At 41.2% G+C, this 16770-nt stretch overlaps 1 protein-coding gene across 1 annotated transcript in view; it reads left to right on the forward strand.

The window, feature by feature from the left end:
- The window catches only part of SORCS3 (sortilin related VPS10 domain containing receptor 3), a gene marked incomplete at both ends in the record, with an annotated part of 623015 nt that overhangs the window by 450316 nt on the left and 155929 nt on the right, over positions 1–16770 (forward strand). Inside the window, one exon of the mRNA XM_080694612.1 lies at positions 13009–13127. Within this exon, the coding sequence (XP_080550738.1) occupies positions 13009–13127 (119 nt within the window). The remainder of the gene's footprint in view (positions 1–13008; positions 13128–16770) is intronic.

Consider the following 16770-nt stretch of genomic DNA (forward strand, 5'->3'; position numbering starts at 1 on the left):
TATCTCCTGCCCGTTGGAAAGCCCTGCTCTAGAGCAAAGGCGCCCACGTGCAGCAGACAGTCCTGCAGTATAGCACTGATGCCTTGTCTCGGAGCCTGGCTCCCACTCTCTGTGGCAAACACAACGCAAACTGGTCCTTTTTCTGTTTAGACTTAGAAATTGCCAGTGTGTCCCAGTCCTGGTCCTTGTTACAGGGATTCAGACTTTCAGATGAAGCTAAAAGCATCAAATCATCTTCTTGTTCTGGAAAAGTTTAAAAGGGAAAAGACAATCAGTTTGGTTAAAAACAATATGAGATTCAAAATATAAATGACTTCCCCTGGCCATTCAGCTCTGAAAAATCATCTTTTCTTTTTTTTCCCTGAACGTCCCCTGGGCCTTCTCTCTTTTTCTTTCTGAGGCTCGGGTACTCAGTCACAAACACATGCGTACACCCTCCCTTGGTGACATGAGTTGAGCTGGAAAATGAACTCATCGAGAAGCTGTTTGTCCTCAGAAAAATCTCTTGGGCTTTCTGTGATGCCTCATGCTGTGCATTATCTATTTGAAAGTACAAATACATAAAAGATGTTGTAGAGTACAATCGACAGCAGGGGAGATTCCAGTTCAAGTAAGCCAAAGGGTAACAGCTAAGAGGGCCCAGACATGACATAGTGGTCCTTGTGACCGTAAGCCCTTCTTCACTGGAATCCTCAGCACAAGCCAGATGGGTGTCTTGTAGAGACACTGTGATGAGTGAACCTGGATTTTGGAAAAAGGCCTTTAAACATCTAGGTATTCTAGAAATTTCTAGACTCAAAAACCATAGTACATATGACAGTGTTCCTTGTTTCTGTGCCATCCTCAAGCCTCATCATTCAGTTTCTGCACTTTCTTGTGAAATCAAGATAAAGGCTGATACTTTCTTTTTTCTTTTTGCAGCACTGCAGATGAAGCCCAGGGGCATTCTATCTCCAAGCTACACCCCCAGCCCTATTTTTTATTGCTTATTTTTGAAACAGGGTCTCACTAAGTTGAAAAGGGCCTCATTAGGTAGCTGAAGCTGTCCTCAAACAGCGATCCTCCTGTCTCAGCCTCCCAAATGCTGGGATTATAAGAGTGCGCCACTACGCCTGGCTAGGCTGATACTTCTTAACAGAGCATTCCAGGCAGACACAAGTATTAGATGGGCTTGGGGCACAGGTGAAACTACTAGCCCTACAGCATAAACTCCAGCTCCTTGAAACATAGATTATCAACTCTTAAAGGTCCCTGGATTAGTCATCAGTTCAGTGATTTTCAAGCTGTGTATCAGCTCTAGCAGCTCTTGAAGGCCTCAGAGGCCAAGGTGAAGATGAAGTAGGAGCCAGTCACTGGGAATGCAGGATGCTTGCCTTTCGTTCGACTAGAGCATGTACACAGAACTCTATGTATTAAAGATATAGGATTATCTTTGATAACAGGATTTCAGAGTCCTTTTTTCAAAAAACTTTTTATTGGTGCATTGTAGTCATACATCTCAGTGGGATAAAAAAAACTTGTGGAGATATACATCCACACATCACCCAATCAGCCCCTACACAATCTCTAACCCCTTTCATTCCCCTCCCTCCTACCCATGCTTGGCTTCCTGATTGACTTTGATATGTTTGAGTACATCATGTGCTTTAAAGAGTTTTCCTTATCCTCCCTCTTATCCCCTCAGATATGTCACCTTCACTGCTCCTCTAGAGGGTCCCTTCTTCATCTAGAGTTTCTCTTGTTACTCATTTCTTCCTAATATTTTGCACATTAAAAAAAGCATCTGATTTCTTTTTTGTGTGGCATTTCACTGTAAATGCCATAATTTTGTTGTCCCTTGTGGCTGGGCAAAATTCCATTGTGTGCATAACCCATAGTTTTGAAATCCACTCATTCATTGAAGGTCGTCTTGGCGGGTTCCACAGTTTGGCAATGGTGAACTGTGCAGCTATGAACACGGTTGTTCATGCATTAGTTTGGTATTTTGGTTTTCATTCTTTTTGGTAGATACCCAGAGGTGGTATTGCTGGATCATATGGTAAGCTCGTTTTCCTTCTTCTGAGGATCTTCTATACTGTTCTCCAAAGTGTTTTCACCCACTTGCAATCCTACCAACAATGTATTAGAGCTTCTATTTTCCACACTTATTCCCACTTACTGAAAACCTGAAAGACAGAAGGTGAGTAACTTTGACATGATAATTCATTCACAACAAATATTTTTTTTTAAATAGAGGTCACTTAGATCTGGAAATCTGCTGAGAGATTAGGTGAAGCAGCGACAGCTTCTAGTGCTTCCTGGCTAATAGTTGAAGAAACCTGCTGGCCCTTTGCTGTGAAACAGGCTCCAGTTCCAGGCCTGCCACGCAATAGGCTCTGGGCCCGGCCTCACTGGCTCCAGACCCGGCCTCGCCCCATGGCAGGTTCCGGGCCTGTCCCACTTGCTCCAGATCTTTCCTCGCCCCAGGGCAGGCTCTGGGCCTGGCCTTGTTGTCCGGAAGGCTCTGGTTCCTGTCACGGTGGACATGACATTTATAAAGGTTCCCATTTTTCTCTCCACACCCCCCCCCACACACACACATTTTAGTAGAAGAGAACAGTATGTGTCATTTGCACAAGCTGAGAGCCCAATTCCCTATCAGCAATGGATTTTATCGGAGGCTCACAGCCTCACCATGGAGAGCAAAATCCGCTGCTCCAAGCACGCCCTGACCCCCAGCACAGTGCAGAGGAGCACAGCGGCCATGAGCTGAGGTCTCCTGGGACACCCAGTGCAGTGAATCGGCCTAGCAATACTGGACAGGCTACCTCGACTTACCCTGGACGTTTTTCTTACATAGTGTGTTGTCTAGAATTCCTGCACATGTACGGCAAGTGCAGTCTACTTTTGAGGAGATATTTTCAAAAATTCAAGGTGCATTGGACTGGATCTGTCTGCCTCTCCTGAATACTGGCCACTGCCGCCACTGCCATTTGGTCCGTCTCCGCAAAACTTTTTCTTACATAGTATGTTGTTCAGAGTTCCTGAGCCTGTGGGGCCAGAACAATCTACTTTTGAAGAGATTTCTTGAAAAATTTGAGGTGGATTTGGTTGGATCTGTCTGCCTCTCCTGAATACTGGCCACTGCTGCCACCTTCTTGATCTCTCCCAAAGTATGTTGTTGTTAAATATTCCTGTGCATTCTGCAGGAGCAGTCTGCTTTCTGATCTCTTCTGGAATATCCCTCCAAAACTCACTTTTCTTGCAGTGGCAGGCGCCACACTGCAGTCTTGCCTCTAATTCCACCATTTTCTACTCTCCTACATTTCAGATAGGAAGTCGTGATTGGAAATGTTTCTGTGTGTTGTTCCAATAAGCTATTAAATTAAAATCTGTTGTCCAGGGTTTCTCAAGGGGATGTATATCCTATTCAGCTGCTGCTAACCATCACCACTGTGGCTGTGGTCTCAGCTGCAGCTGCAACTGCAGCTGCTGCTATCTTCTTTCCTCTTCAAGATATTTTTTTGGTGGTACTGGGGTTCCTTCTGCCTCTGGGCTACACTCACACACACACACACACACACACACATATTTCCAAATTTATATATTTCCAAATATATATATATATGTATATTTGGAAACAGGGTCTCCTAAGCCAGTGAGGCTGGCTTCAAACCTGCACAATCCTCCTGTCTCTGCCTCCCAAGCATGGGTATTACAAGCATGTGCCAACATGCCAGACTTCAATATTTTTTAATATGAGAAAACAGTATGAGTCTTTTGTAGAAGTTGGGGTCCCACGTACTTAGTAACAATGTTTTTTATCTCCCCGCCAAGAGGAGAGGCCCATAGCTTCACCATGAAGAATGGGTTCTGCTGCTCCAAGTGCGCCTAGCCCCCAGCGCTGCGCAGAGGAGTGTGGTGGCCAGGAGCATCCTTGGCTCCTGAAACACATGGTGCCAGCCAACTTGATTATGCAAGGGCTCTATCTGACACGCCCCGAACATTTTTCTTACATGGTCTGTTGTTCAGTGTTCCTGAGCATGTGGGGCAGGTACAGTCTACTTTCAGGGAGATTTCCTCAAAAGTTCAAGGTAGATTAGAGTGAATCTACCTGCCTCTCCCTGATACTGGCCACTGCCGCCACCACCATCTTGGCCCTCCTCTGAAGCATTTTTCTTACATAGTGTGTTGTCCAGAATTCCTGAGCATGTGGGGCAGGACCAGTCTTTTTCTGGGGAAAATTTCTCCAACAGTTCAAGGTAGGTTTGATTGGATTTATCTAGCTCTCCCAAATATTGGCTACCACCACTGCCATCTCTGCCGTCTTTGTCTGTCTCTTTCCTCTTATAGTTTAGGTACAAAGTCATAGCTATAAATGTATATATTATCCCAATCAGATAATTAAACCCAAATCTGATGTCTGGGGTTTCTCAGAGGAATGCATGTCTTATTTGGCTGCTCCCAACTATTGTCCTGGTCACAGTGGCATCCGCAGCTGCCGCCATCTTGGCCCCTCCCTCAATAATTTTTAATCAAAGAAAATAGCATGTGTTTTATCTCCCTGCCAAGAGCTACACCATGGAGAACAGTTTCTGTCACTCCAAGTGCACCCAGCCCCAGCGCTGGGCAAAGGAGCTCGGTGGCCGGGAGTGCCCTTGCCTTCCGTAATGTGTGGCACCAGCTGATCCGACTATGCAGGGCTCCATCTGATGCTCCCTGAACATTTTTCTTACATAGTATTTTGTCCAGAGTTCCTGAGTATGTGGGGCAGGTGCAGTCTACTTACAGGGAGATTTCCTCAAAAGTTCAGGGTGGATTAGAATGAATTTACCTGCCTCTCCCCGATACTGGCTGTTGCCGCCGCCTCCATCTTGGCCCACCTCTCAAGCATTTTTCTTGCATAGTATGTTGTCCAGAATTCCTGAGCATGTGGGATAGGAGCAGTCTATTTTGGGGGAGATTTCTCCAACAGTTCAAGGCTGGTTGGAATGGATTTATCTACCTCTCTTCAATACTGGCCGCTGCTGCCACCGCTGTCTCTGCCATCTTGGTCCATTTCTATATTTTAGTTAGGAAGCCATGGCTATAAATGTCTCTGTGTATTGTCCCAATCAGATATTAAACCAAAATCTGATGTCCAGGGTTTCTCATAGGAATATCTGCCCTATTTGGTTGCAGCCAGCTAATGTTGCTGCTGCCGCAGTCGCCACTATGACCGCAGCTGCCGCCATCTTTGAATCCCTATATTAAATCTTTTTTTTTTCCAGAGTCCTTTTTAAAAAGTTGGAGATCAGAGTTTTTCAAATTACTTCATTTTTCAAAAGGTTTTAACATCTGTAAGAATCTGCCTGAGGTCACATCAGCCAGTGACAAGGACTGGACCGGAATGTGGTCTTTGGTCTACTCTTCAGCCTGATTTTCCTTTTTTGTTTCAAATACATGGTGGTTAGCATCACAGGTTCCAGTGCCAAACTGCTTGAGTTCAAATCCCAGATCTGTCACTTCCTAAGGCTTTAGAAGCTGGGTATGGTTTTACATGCTTATAATTCCAGTACTTGGGAGGCTGAGACAGGAGGACTGCTGGTTCATAGCTAGCCTCAGCAACTTAGTGAGATACTGTGTCTTAATAAAAACAAATAAAACAGGGCTAGACTTGTATCTCAGAGATAGAATGCCCCAGTAACACACACATAATAATCATTATTCTGTGCCTTAATATCCTTATCTATAACATGAAAGTGAAAGTGATTATAACTCCTTATTAGGATGTTGCAGAATGAAATAAGCTAATGCGTGTAGTTCTTAAAATACTAGCCAATATGTAGTAAATACTCAAAAATTTTACTGTTATCATTGTCATCTTCACCCTTGCCATCATTATCATATTACATATTCTAGGTCAGATTATTAGGCATATGGAGTGGAGAGATCTCTTAGTGGGGTATCAGAACTCTTTTTATATATTTTTAATTTGGTATATCATAATTATACATTGTATTCAGGTATAGAGTAATAGAAAAGATATTTGTACTCAACTCTTGGAGCACTTCCCACTGGGACCTTTCCCCTTCCTCTCCCTCCTAGTTCCAGTACCCTTCTTTAAAATAGGAATTGGTCATTTTGCATACACTTATAGCATTATTTCAACTATGTCTTAAGATATTCAAGATTGCTCGATCTCTAAATGTCCATAACTTTGCGAGGCTGTCCCCTGTGCCTTCATAAGGAAGAGGATGCTTGAATTTTCTTCTGAGATACTAGTTTGACAAAATGCTTGAACCCATAAACCCAATAGAAGGAACTGAAACTATTTTTTGTTGTTGTTTCTCATTTTGTTCGTCTTAGTATCTACTGTGTCTCAAGTCCCTTAGTAGGCATTCAACAACAGTCGCTCCTTTGTTTGGCACTAGGCCTGTGAATAGCTTAGCCTCACTTCCAAATCCAGGAAAAGGAGGCTTATTGGAGGCTCAATGACTTTCCAGAGTTTCCTTGAATCTGGTTGTTATTACTTATTTGTATTTGCAAGTTAATGTTATTTAAAATAAACAGCTCCTGGGTATTTCTTGAAGAACAGACCTGAAGAGCTGAATTTGCTTTTTGTTCCCAATTTTAATTCACTTTTTCAATTTCTGACAACATGTGTATTACCCAAAGGGATGGAAGTTGAGCGAATCGTGGAAAGTTCTTTTCTCTGAGGTGGCAAGAGGCATGATGTCTAGGAAGTTGGAATATTTAGTAATCTCAAAGGTAAAACATAATCACAAGTCACCATATAATTCAGCATAACAAAAATGTATAGGCTTTTAATGTAATTTAGTTCAGTTTAAAAAGCATTCACTGGGGTTTTCAAAGTCATTGAAGGAGAGAAAAAGATGGTGAAGACAATTTCTGCTGGCAAGGAGGTTAACCCTTTTGAAAAGGTTTGGCAAAGCCCAAACTGGACTTCAGAGTAAAATTTGTTGACCTAGATGAAAAGCTTGCCTTTCTGAATGAAAAACAATTAGAAGCTGATTCCCCAAGCTATACAAAACTCCTGGCAGAAGTCCCACCCCTTGGGAAGAAATGAAGGCTAAGGGATGGAGATTATCTTGGGCTCTGCCACCTCCCCCGGTTCTGAGCTGCCTGTCCCCAGCATGAATCCCAAACACATTCATTTGTGAATGTTTTGTCTTTCTCATTATCCTGGAAATCTTCTGAGAGAAAATAAGTCATCTGTGTTCTCTATTTCCTAAAGTGTCCAGGAGTGTCTGACACCTGATGATTTGTATACACCTTGATCCAATACAAAATAAATTAATAAGCCCATCTGAGGCAGCCCTTATCACAAGATGAGATCCTTGGTCTCACATCTGTAGGATGAGGAGGCATGCAGGCTTGCCACACCTGGAGAATGTCACCACCTTCCCTAAATAGTCTGTTATAACAAAGTCACTTTAAGTGCTTTTATTGGTCTCACATCATAAGGTAGTTCGAGAGATAGGGACAAACATCCACACAGTACTTGGACTCATGGTACAGGGAACAAAGCCTTTGGCATTAGTATTTTGTAAGTAAAGGAGTGACCACACCTGCTCTTAGACATTTTTATATATGTTATTCATAAGGACTAAGCGGTTGGGGCATCTCTCGGGTTTTCTATAGGAACATTTAAGTATCATCTGTAAAGTTTACCCTTTCTAGTTTTTCATTTGATGATGTCTCAAAGGAGAGAAAAAAATAGAATTTCAAGGATAAGGTGTACACAAAATTAGTTCTTTAGCATGTCATTATATAGTGTGTTCCGTGAGCTTTGCTACATAAACGTCCATGGGCATCTTTTACTCCCTTGTTCAAGAAGTTTCTTCTCCATAGCACATGTCCCCATCCAAGCTAACTCTAAGAGCCCTCCTCCCCCTTGAAGTCCTTCTATATTTTCCCAGCTCAGGCACACTCTTTGTTTTGCTTTGTTTTGTTTTGTTTGAAACACCCATACATCTATGCACTTAAACAGTGATATAAACTCAGAGTATGACACTTACTATAGGACCTGTAACATCAGGGTCTTTTGATTCCTGACAACCAAACAGAACATTACCCATGACTAATAGAATACATGAAGGATGCTGACAGTTAAGTCTCTCTCCTTCTCCATTCATAGTAAAAAAAAATAGCCAACATTTATTGATCGTTTAAAATGTATTCAACAATGTGCTAAGCATTTTTCATGCATATTATTATTCAATCCAGGCAACAGTCCTTAGAGGCACATACTAAGTTGTCTGCACTTCACAGAAGAAAAGCTATGCTACAACTCAGCCAAGGGCAATCCATACAGAATGAGTCTAGGATTTGAACTCAGCACTTTCTAGCTGTATAGACCCGTTTGTCAAATCACAGTGTGCTCTAGAGATCTGGGCCGCCTCTGTTTTATTTGGTATCTGGTATTAGTAATACCAAACAAAAGAGGACACACTTCTTAGAAGTCTATTTTGAGATTTAAAGTGAAATGATAAATATTTCTTTGGGTTCCATCCCAGAATTCTTATAAGTATAACCAGTCTCATTTGGAGATAAGGTCTATCGTTCATATCTGAGGTCATTAATAAATATTCGTAAATTTGATTCCTGCAGCCCCCCAGGACCCTGGCCACTTCTGGTTGGTGGAAAGTCCTACTTGTTAATACTCTTTACTCTCCCCCCACCACATTTTGGTTTCTCACCAGGCAGGAGACACCATTCTACTTATTACCATATCTCCATTTTGAAAAATATTAAAGCACTGGGACTTCCAATATACGAGTCCAGCTGAAGACAGCAAGGCCTCTGCATTTTAAGTGAGTTTTAAAAACTCATTTCAGTGCTGGTCCTGTTAAATTGGAACTTTCATTCCATGCTGGGCAACAGCAAGCAGAGAGAGAGCCAGGAAGTAGGATGAGTTTGGCATGTTACCTCTCTCACCATGGGCCAAGGTTTAGGTAGGTTTTTATTTTGTTTAGGGTGGCCTTGAATACACTTGATTCTTTTCTCAGTGTCCAAATGAGAGAGTGAATCGTCAACAGCCTGGGAGGGGGAATGAGCTAGTGTGTAGAGATAAGCAGGAGCCCTCTTGTGCACACCTCTGATTACTTGTGTAGGGAGCATTCTGAGAGACACTGGCTGACAAGAAGGACACAGGTTGTCATGTCAACATTTGTGGTCTCTTTACATGTATTGACTGCAGCTTTTTGCTGTGTTTTGGTTCTTTATTCTAGGAGCAAATTAGTAATATGGTGCAGATCCAAGAATATCCCTGGTGAGCTAGCAGTGTGCTCCAGAGCACAGTCTGGGCTCTCTGCCTTCCCCTGACCTCCCAGTCAGAAGTGGGAAGCCAGGCTACTCTTGGCTTCCTCTGTGCACAAAGACAACGAGAAAGAGACATGGAGGCTCTACCTAAAGAACGCTGGGCATGCCAGCCTTGGTGCAGAGTCAGAGAAAGGGGATGAGAAGGCCTTGTTGCATTGGTCTATGCCACATTTTAAATTGAACTTAGCTGTCAATTTTTATAAATCAGTAAAGTTTGCATTGAAAATATAGAGATATTTAGATTTACTTGGAAACTTAGAGTATCTTATACCTGCATGTCAGTGAGGAACTGGAGATGAGGAGCAGCTGCCCTTAAAGACAAGTATTTGCCTTTTTATCGTGTTCCCTGCTGTCTCAGGATTCCCACACTGAGACATGTGCCAACCACCATTGGTTGGCTTCCTGCATCTCACCTCATTCATACACATCATTCACCTGGCACCTTAGACATTTGAGTTTATTAGACCAGTTGTCAAAGGCCTTCTATTTCATAGATATTTAGGCCATGTTCTAGGGAGCTCAGATATGTTAGTATTTTTACATTGGGAGGTATAAGCTGAGGCTTGGCTTTAGAGACAACTCTGATGACTTGCCCACCATCCCTCCAGTTTCCAAACAAATGTTCACATGAACCCTCGTGTGAAATGGATGCAACAGGTAACACAAATGAGAAGACTATGTCCCATAGAAGTGGCACCAATAAAAGACAGAAGAGGCTCTCTAGAAGTAATTCAGAGACTGAAGTGCCCAGGCTTAGGAATCAACTGGATTGTATGGGGTGTGGAAGACAGAGAAGTTAAGTGGCTCAAGCTACTGGCAGATAGTAGGAATGCTAATGGAAAGGATGATCTTTGTTAGGCACATTAAGATCATGGTCACCAAAGTAAATGGACTTTGTTGAGATATGGACATTTAAAGAGTGGGTATACTCAGCATGCAATGAATCTGCTTTCCACCCAAATATGTTTCTTTCTTCAATTAGAATAATTTTATAAATTAATGTGTATAATAGCTAAGTACATAAGTATGAGTAATATTCTTTATAGACAGCAGGTCCTCCTAGGTAGAAAACCTCTGTCTCATTAATTGTTGGAGTCTTGATACCCATGATACCCAATACACATAGTATGTCCATAAGAATGATTATCAAACCAATTGATCAGTCAGTTAATTGAGAATATACACAAATTATTTAAACTTCTCTTATTTTAAGCTCAATTACAAAAGTTTGCTTCTCGCTGGGTGTGTTGGCACATGATTGTAATCCCAGCATTGGGGAAGTGGAGACCAGAAGATCACAGTTCACGGACAGCCTCAGATATGTATCGAAGCCCTTCACAACTCAGTGAGACCCTGTTTCAAGGAATAAAAGGACTAAAAAATAGGGCTAGGGGTGTAGCTCAGAGGCAGAATGCCCCTGTGTTCCATCTCTGGTATTGCAAACAATAAATAAATATTAAAACAATAAAACTTTGCTTCTCATCTGGGCATAGTGGCACATACTTGTAATCCAAGTACTTAAGAGGCTAAGATAGGAACATCAGAGGTTTGAGGACAATCTCAGCAAGTAGTGAGATTCTCATCAACTTAGAGGGACTATGTTTCCAAATAGAAATAAAATTGGGCTGGGGGTATAGCTCAGAGGTAGAATGTCCCTGGTTTCAATCTCCAGTGTCACACACACACACACACACACACACACACACACACACACACACACGTTGCTTCTCTAAATCTTTAGTCTTTATTTCTGCTGCCTATTGCCCCCTACACTGTAGCCTGTGACACCTGTGCACTCATGCACACATACAGGCAGCACTTGAATTAGATACATGCAATAATGTCTGTGGCTTTTTTTGACGAAGGTTCCTCTACTTTTAATCTTAAAGTGACCTCTACTTTCCACTTTGAGCATTTATTTTTAAATACCAGGAATTGAATAATAATCATTTTTAAAGCAAACTTACAGAGTGATATCTTCCCAGAGAATCGTCTGTAGTTTTTCCTTAAGGAACAAATAACCAAATGGATTGTCTTTCCTTTTCATCCTCTAGTCAGAACCAGAATGCCTTCTAGAGTTGAGGATTTCCTGTGCAGCTAGCTATTGAGTGTGGCATTTTTTTTTTTTTTTGAGGGGTCTGCTTGAGATGGTGGGAAGTGATCAACTATTGAGATCTTTATCATTAGTTTTATTATTAGTTATAGAGTTTTTGTTGTTTTAATTTTTTTTGTGTGTGTGGAACTGGGGATTTAACCTGAGGTCATTCTACTTTCGAGCTATATCTGCAGCCTTTTTTTTGTTGTTGTTTTTGTTGTTTTGAAACAGGGTCTTGCTAGATTGCTGAAAGCCTAACTATATTACTACTGATGAGGCCATCCTTGAACCTGCAATACTCCTGTTTCAGCCTCCCAAGTACTGAGATTACAGGGTTGTGCCACCCTGCCTGGCAGTTGTACAAGTTTTATAAATTATTGTATAGTTAAGAAATGAATGCATTCTTATTGTAAAAATAATAAAGGTGCATGTAATATACAAATCAAAATCCTTACTCCAATTCTATTTACTCCTTTTTTTTTTTCTTTTTGGTGGTACTGGGGTTCCTGGAAACCCTTCTACCTCCGGGCTGCACTCCAAGACCTATTTTCTATTTTTATTTGGAAACAGGGTCTCTTAAGTCAGCGCAGCTGGCTTCGAACCTGCGAGATCCTCCTATCTCTGCCTCCCAAGCGCGGGGATTACAAGTGTGTACCACCACGCCCAGCATCAATTCTATTTCTTAGTCCATTCCTTTCTCCCAGAGTAATCATTGCCAAATTTATTTCTACTGTTTAAAACATTTTTCTAACACCGGGCTTGGTGGCACACGTTTGTAATCCCCGCGCTTGGGAGGCGGAGACAGGAAGATCACGCTGGTTCGGAGCCAGCCTCGCTGGCTTAACAGACCCTGTTTCCAAATTTAAAAAAATACAAAATAGGTCTGGGAGTGTAGCCCGGAGGTAGAAGGGTTTTTAGGAACCCCAGTACCACCAAAAAAATAAATAAATAAAACACTTTTCTATACATTTATAGTACAAACCTATATGTCTCTGAAAAGTTTTTAAAAACATAAGTGAACTATACTATATATAATATAAAATAGTTTTTCAAAAATTTTCAGAGTATTCCATCTTGGAGAAATGCAGGTCAATGGATATGCTTCTACCTAATCTTTTCATTACAGTGTGGTTTTCTGTCATGTGTATCTATCTTAGCTTATTTAAATTATTTAATTCATGGACATTTTGCCTGTTTTCAATTTTTCACAGCTATGAATAATGCCATAATGAACATCTCTGCCCTTCCTCTATGTGAAAATATATGAGTCTTTCTGTAGAAAATATTCCTTGAATTAGAATTGCTGGTGCAAAATATGCGCATGTAAAATTCTGATAGCTACTTTAAATTTGTTCTTCCAAAAAGCTACACTAATTTCTTCTTTTGCTAGTAGGATATGAGATCAACTATTTCCCCACTTCCTTGACTAAACTAGGTATTACTGTGTGTGTGTGTGTGTGTGTGTGAGACTATTTAAAATTGTGTGCACAGGAAAGTAAAATACTGGATTTTGTTTATATCATTGATTCTCTGTGAAGTAGAGCTTTGTGTACTCATTTGGTTCCCCATTTCTCCTTATGTCTAAGTGTCACTCTGTCCTCCTATTTCAGATGCTCACTACCTCACCTGTAGAATCCAGGAATGTGCAGAGACTACACGAAGTGGCCCCTTTGCCCGCTCCATTGACATCAGTTCGTTGGTGGTCCAGGACGAATATATCTTCATTCAGGTGGGTCCAGAAAGCACAGTCAGTGGTAGAAAGAGGGTGTGTGGATGGAGTCATCTGCCTGTTGGAAAAATGAGGATGGCTTTTCCCAGGTTGTGAACATGTGGATCTGGGACATTCTCCTCCCTTCACTTTGGGACCCAGCTGGATGGGGAGATCCCAGACTTCTGCCACTCTAAGATGTAGATATTGTACAACCCCCAGGATTTGAGTGGCCCACCAAATCCCTCAGTTGGATTGCCTTTTCATGCTACCAGAGCTGTCTTGAACTGATTAGGTCTTGGGCTGAAGATCTGAGGTTGTTTCAAGTCAAATGTCTAAGGGTCTCTGACTTTAAGTAATTTATCAAAGCCACAATCTATTTCTGCATAAAGTGACTCAGGAATGTAAATTCCCAATAAGTTAAGCATTTCTAGATTTTTCTTTCTGGAAAGGTCAAGAACTCCCAAGTATTCCCCTTTCTTCTCAGTGCTGAATACCACCTTAAATATCCACCTTCCATATTGTTTACTTCCAGAGCTCTGACCCTAACAGTAAATCTAGGTGTAAATATCATTTTTAGGCTGGCAAAAGAAGCTTTCTTTTAAGTTTTGTGTTCTAGTATGGGAAGGAAATACAAAATAGAGTAAAAAAAAGGTGATGGACAGTGTGTGCGTGTGAGAGAGAGGAGAGAGAGAGAGAGAGAGAGAGAGAGAAGAGAGAGAGAGAGAGAGAGAGAGAGAGAGAGAGAGAGAGGCAGAGAGAGAGGCAGAGAGAGAGGCAGAGAGAGAGACCGAGAGAGAGAGAGAGAGAGAGAGAGAGAGAGAGAGAGAGAGAAGTGAGAGAAACCAAATCAGACTTGGCATTTGACACCCTTGAGTTTTCCACTCTTCTTTTCCATCATTCTACTCTCATTTGTTTTATAAAGTCTTTTCCACAGTGAACTTCAACTTTGATACTTCCTTGTTCTTATTTAGAGCTAAGCTTTTGCATGGCCTTTTCTTCCTGACCCCTTCTATTCCAGAATAAGCCCTCTCTTCTGTGAGAATGTCCTGAACTTCCTAGCCCAGAAAGACTTACCCTCTTCTGTACCTGAAACTATATGGTCTATACCCTTCCTCTGGCACACAAACCATGAGGAGCCACTACTTGCTAAATCGGAATAGATTTGTATTTTCTTTTCAAACTGCATATTGCACTCTAAGAGCAAGGAAACTCTTAAACTTACATTTATCCCCTTCTCCCTTTTGGTCCACCAAGATGTCCTTGCAAATTGGCATTGTTCAGTTAATACTTGTGTTGATAGGTTTCAGGTGTAGCAATTACTTTACTCCTACAGCTCAGTTTCATTGAGCTTTGAGATCTAATAAAATATAGTGAAATAGCCCAGTATTTAGAGATCAACTTGAAAGAGAGGGTGAAAGATGAAGTTCCCATGGCTTAAAAAAATCTCTATTCACCGGGCGTGGTGGCGCACGCTTGTAATCCCCGCGCTTGGGAGGCGGAGACAGGAGGATCAGGATTGTGCAGCTTCAAAGCCGGCCGCCCTGGCTTAAGAGACCCTGTTTCCAAATAAAAAAGTATAAAAATAGGTCTGGGAGTGTAGCCCGGAGGTAGAAGGGTTTCCAGAAACCCCAGTACTACCAAAAAAAAAAATCTCTATTTCTCAGCTTAATTATAAGCCAGAATCTCAGGGTTGTTTCTCTAAATCTTGGTAGATCAGTGACACTTTAATTATTGTATTCACAGATATTTACTGAACACATATATTGCACAAAACACAATGATAATCATTACTCTTAGTAGTACCTTAATTTCTGCCCTGCATCTCTTTGCACTCAGGAATCACTGCTTGAGCAATACCATAGTTTGGGGGGCCATCTCCATACTTGGGTGACTCTCAAGTCAGTGTAAGCTGTGACTTCTCTCATGTAATGCAGACTTATATATCTAATAGCAATTTCAACATCCCATGAGGATATTCCACAGGCAAAACAAACAAGTTCCCCTGAAACAACCCTCTATTAGTTCACCCAAAGTAGAAACCCCAAGGTCAGTATCTGTCTCCTCTGCTAATCTCACTCTGTTATTTCTCAGATGTGCCTTTTCATACCATTCCCATTGTTATGGTTCCCACATAAAGCTATTTTCTCTTTCTCTTTATTGTAGTTCGTTAAGAGTAGAAGCACAGAAATGATTTATGAATTTACCAATCTGATTGCCCTTTTCTTAAAACTCATGCTGTATATAATGATGAACATGGCACGGCTCTTCCTGGGAAACATGACTTAAAGTTGTAAATGGCCAATGTCTTTTCCTTGTGTTGCATAAAGTTTTCTATAGCTGTAAAAGCAGATATACAGATCTTTAAAAAGTCCTTCTGAAACATTTTGTGCTATAGTAAAAACAAGTAAAAGTTTGTTTTTCTTAATCAGCATCATTTTTATTTTGCTTAAGAGAGAGGCATGGTTTCATTGTTTAGTAAAGTCTTATTCATTGCCTAGTACATGTGAGGCCCCATGCACCATTCTAGGTGCTGGGGTTAAGACATTGAGCACAACAAAGTTCTTGCCTGAGTGAAATTTATTCTAGTGAGGTACAGGAAAAGATATGAATGTAACACATACATTCATTTTTACAAATCAATGAAAAGCTACGACATCATGGCCAAGAAAACATGTAAAATAGAGCCTTACACCCCAAATTTTTTTCAGACTGGCTGGCCACACTTAACTGTGTCCTTGAAACATGCATCATTTGACTTATCTACTTAAAGAAGATTATTAATAGTAGCACTTTATGAACTGGGAGGATTATATTTGTTAATGGTATCTGTCTGGTAATAACATAGTGCTTAGAACCATGGTATTGTATGAATATTTGCTATCTTTTTATCTGTCCTTTACTATCATATGCTTATCTGTCTACAAAATAGATCAGGTATTGACACATGATATTAGTAAAATAAATCAGAGACTGTAAATGTGCAAAGGTATTGTGTTTTTATTTAGGATGACCAAGGAAGAGCTTGTTGAATGGTGAGCCAGGGAAAGGGTGGCATAAGATGGTGCATTCAGATGGACATAAAACACAGTGTGCTGGGCTCTGGCTCCTAGTGGAGATGCAGAGTGGAGAGTTAGAGATTTGAGACTGTGTTCAAAGGCGGTCAGGAGGTCATGGCTCAGGGTATCTATTACAGGGTTGTCAGCATATTATCAGTATTTTGAAATCACAAAACTGAAGTCATCTAGGGATTAAGTATAGACAGAAAAGAGAAACCACATGTACAGAAAAGAGAAACAACTTGTACACTGGTCCCCAGGGCACTTCTGTATTCAGGGAAATGAGCATCAACCAGCAAGTAAGACCCTTATTTCACTTGAGAGATGAGGTTAGAAAGGTGGTAGGTGCTAGATCTCACAGGGCCTTGAAGCCTGTTTTAAGACCTCAGCCTTTACTATCAATAAGATATCAATAAATTAACCACTCCTTAAGTAAGGCAAAACTTTCCATAAACTTGGAAAAACACTGAGTTTCACTATTCACCAAATAAACACAGATTAAATGCTATTGTTTGCAAAGATCAATGAGCCAAGGTTGAAATTAAATAAAAGAATGCCCAAGGGTCGCAGGTACACAACTATCATAATGCAGGTGCAAATGTAAG

Source organism: Muscardinus avellanarius (assembly GCF_963383645.1).
Source record: "Muscardinus avellanarius genome assembly, chromosome: 4".
NCBI classification, from domain to species: domain Eukaryota; kingdom Metazoa; phylum Chordata; class Mammalia; order Rodentia; family Gliridae; genus Muscardinus; species Muscardinus avellanarius.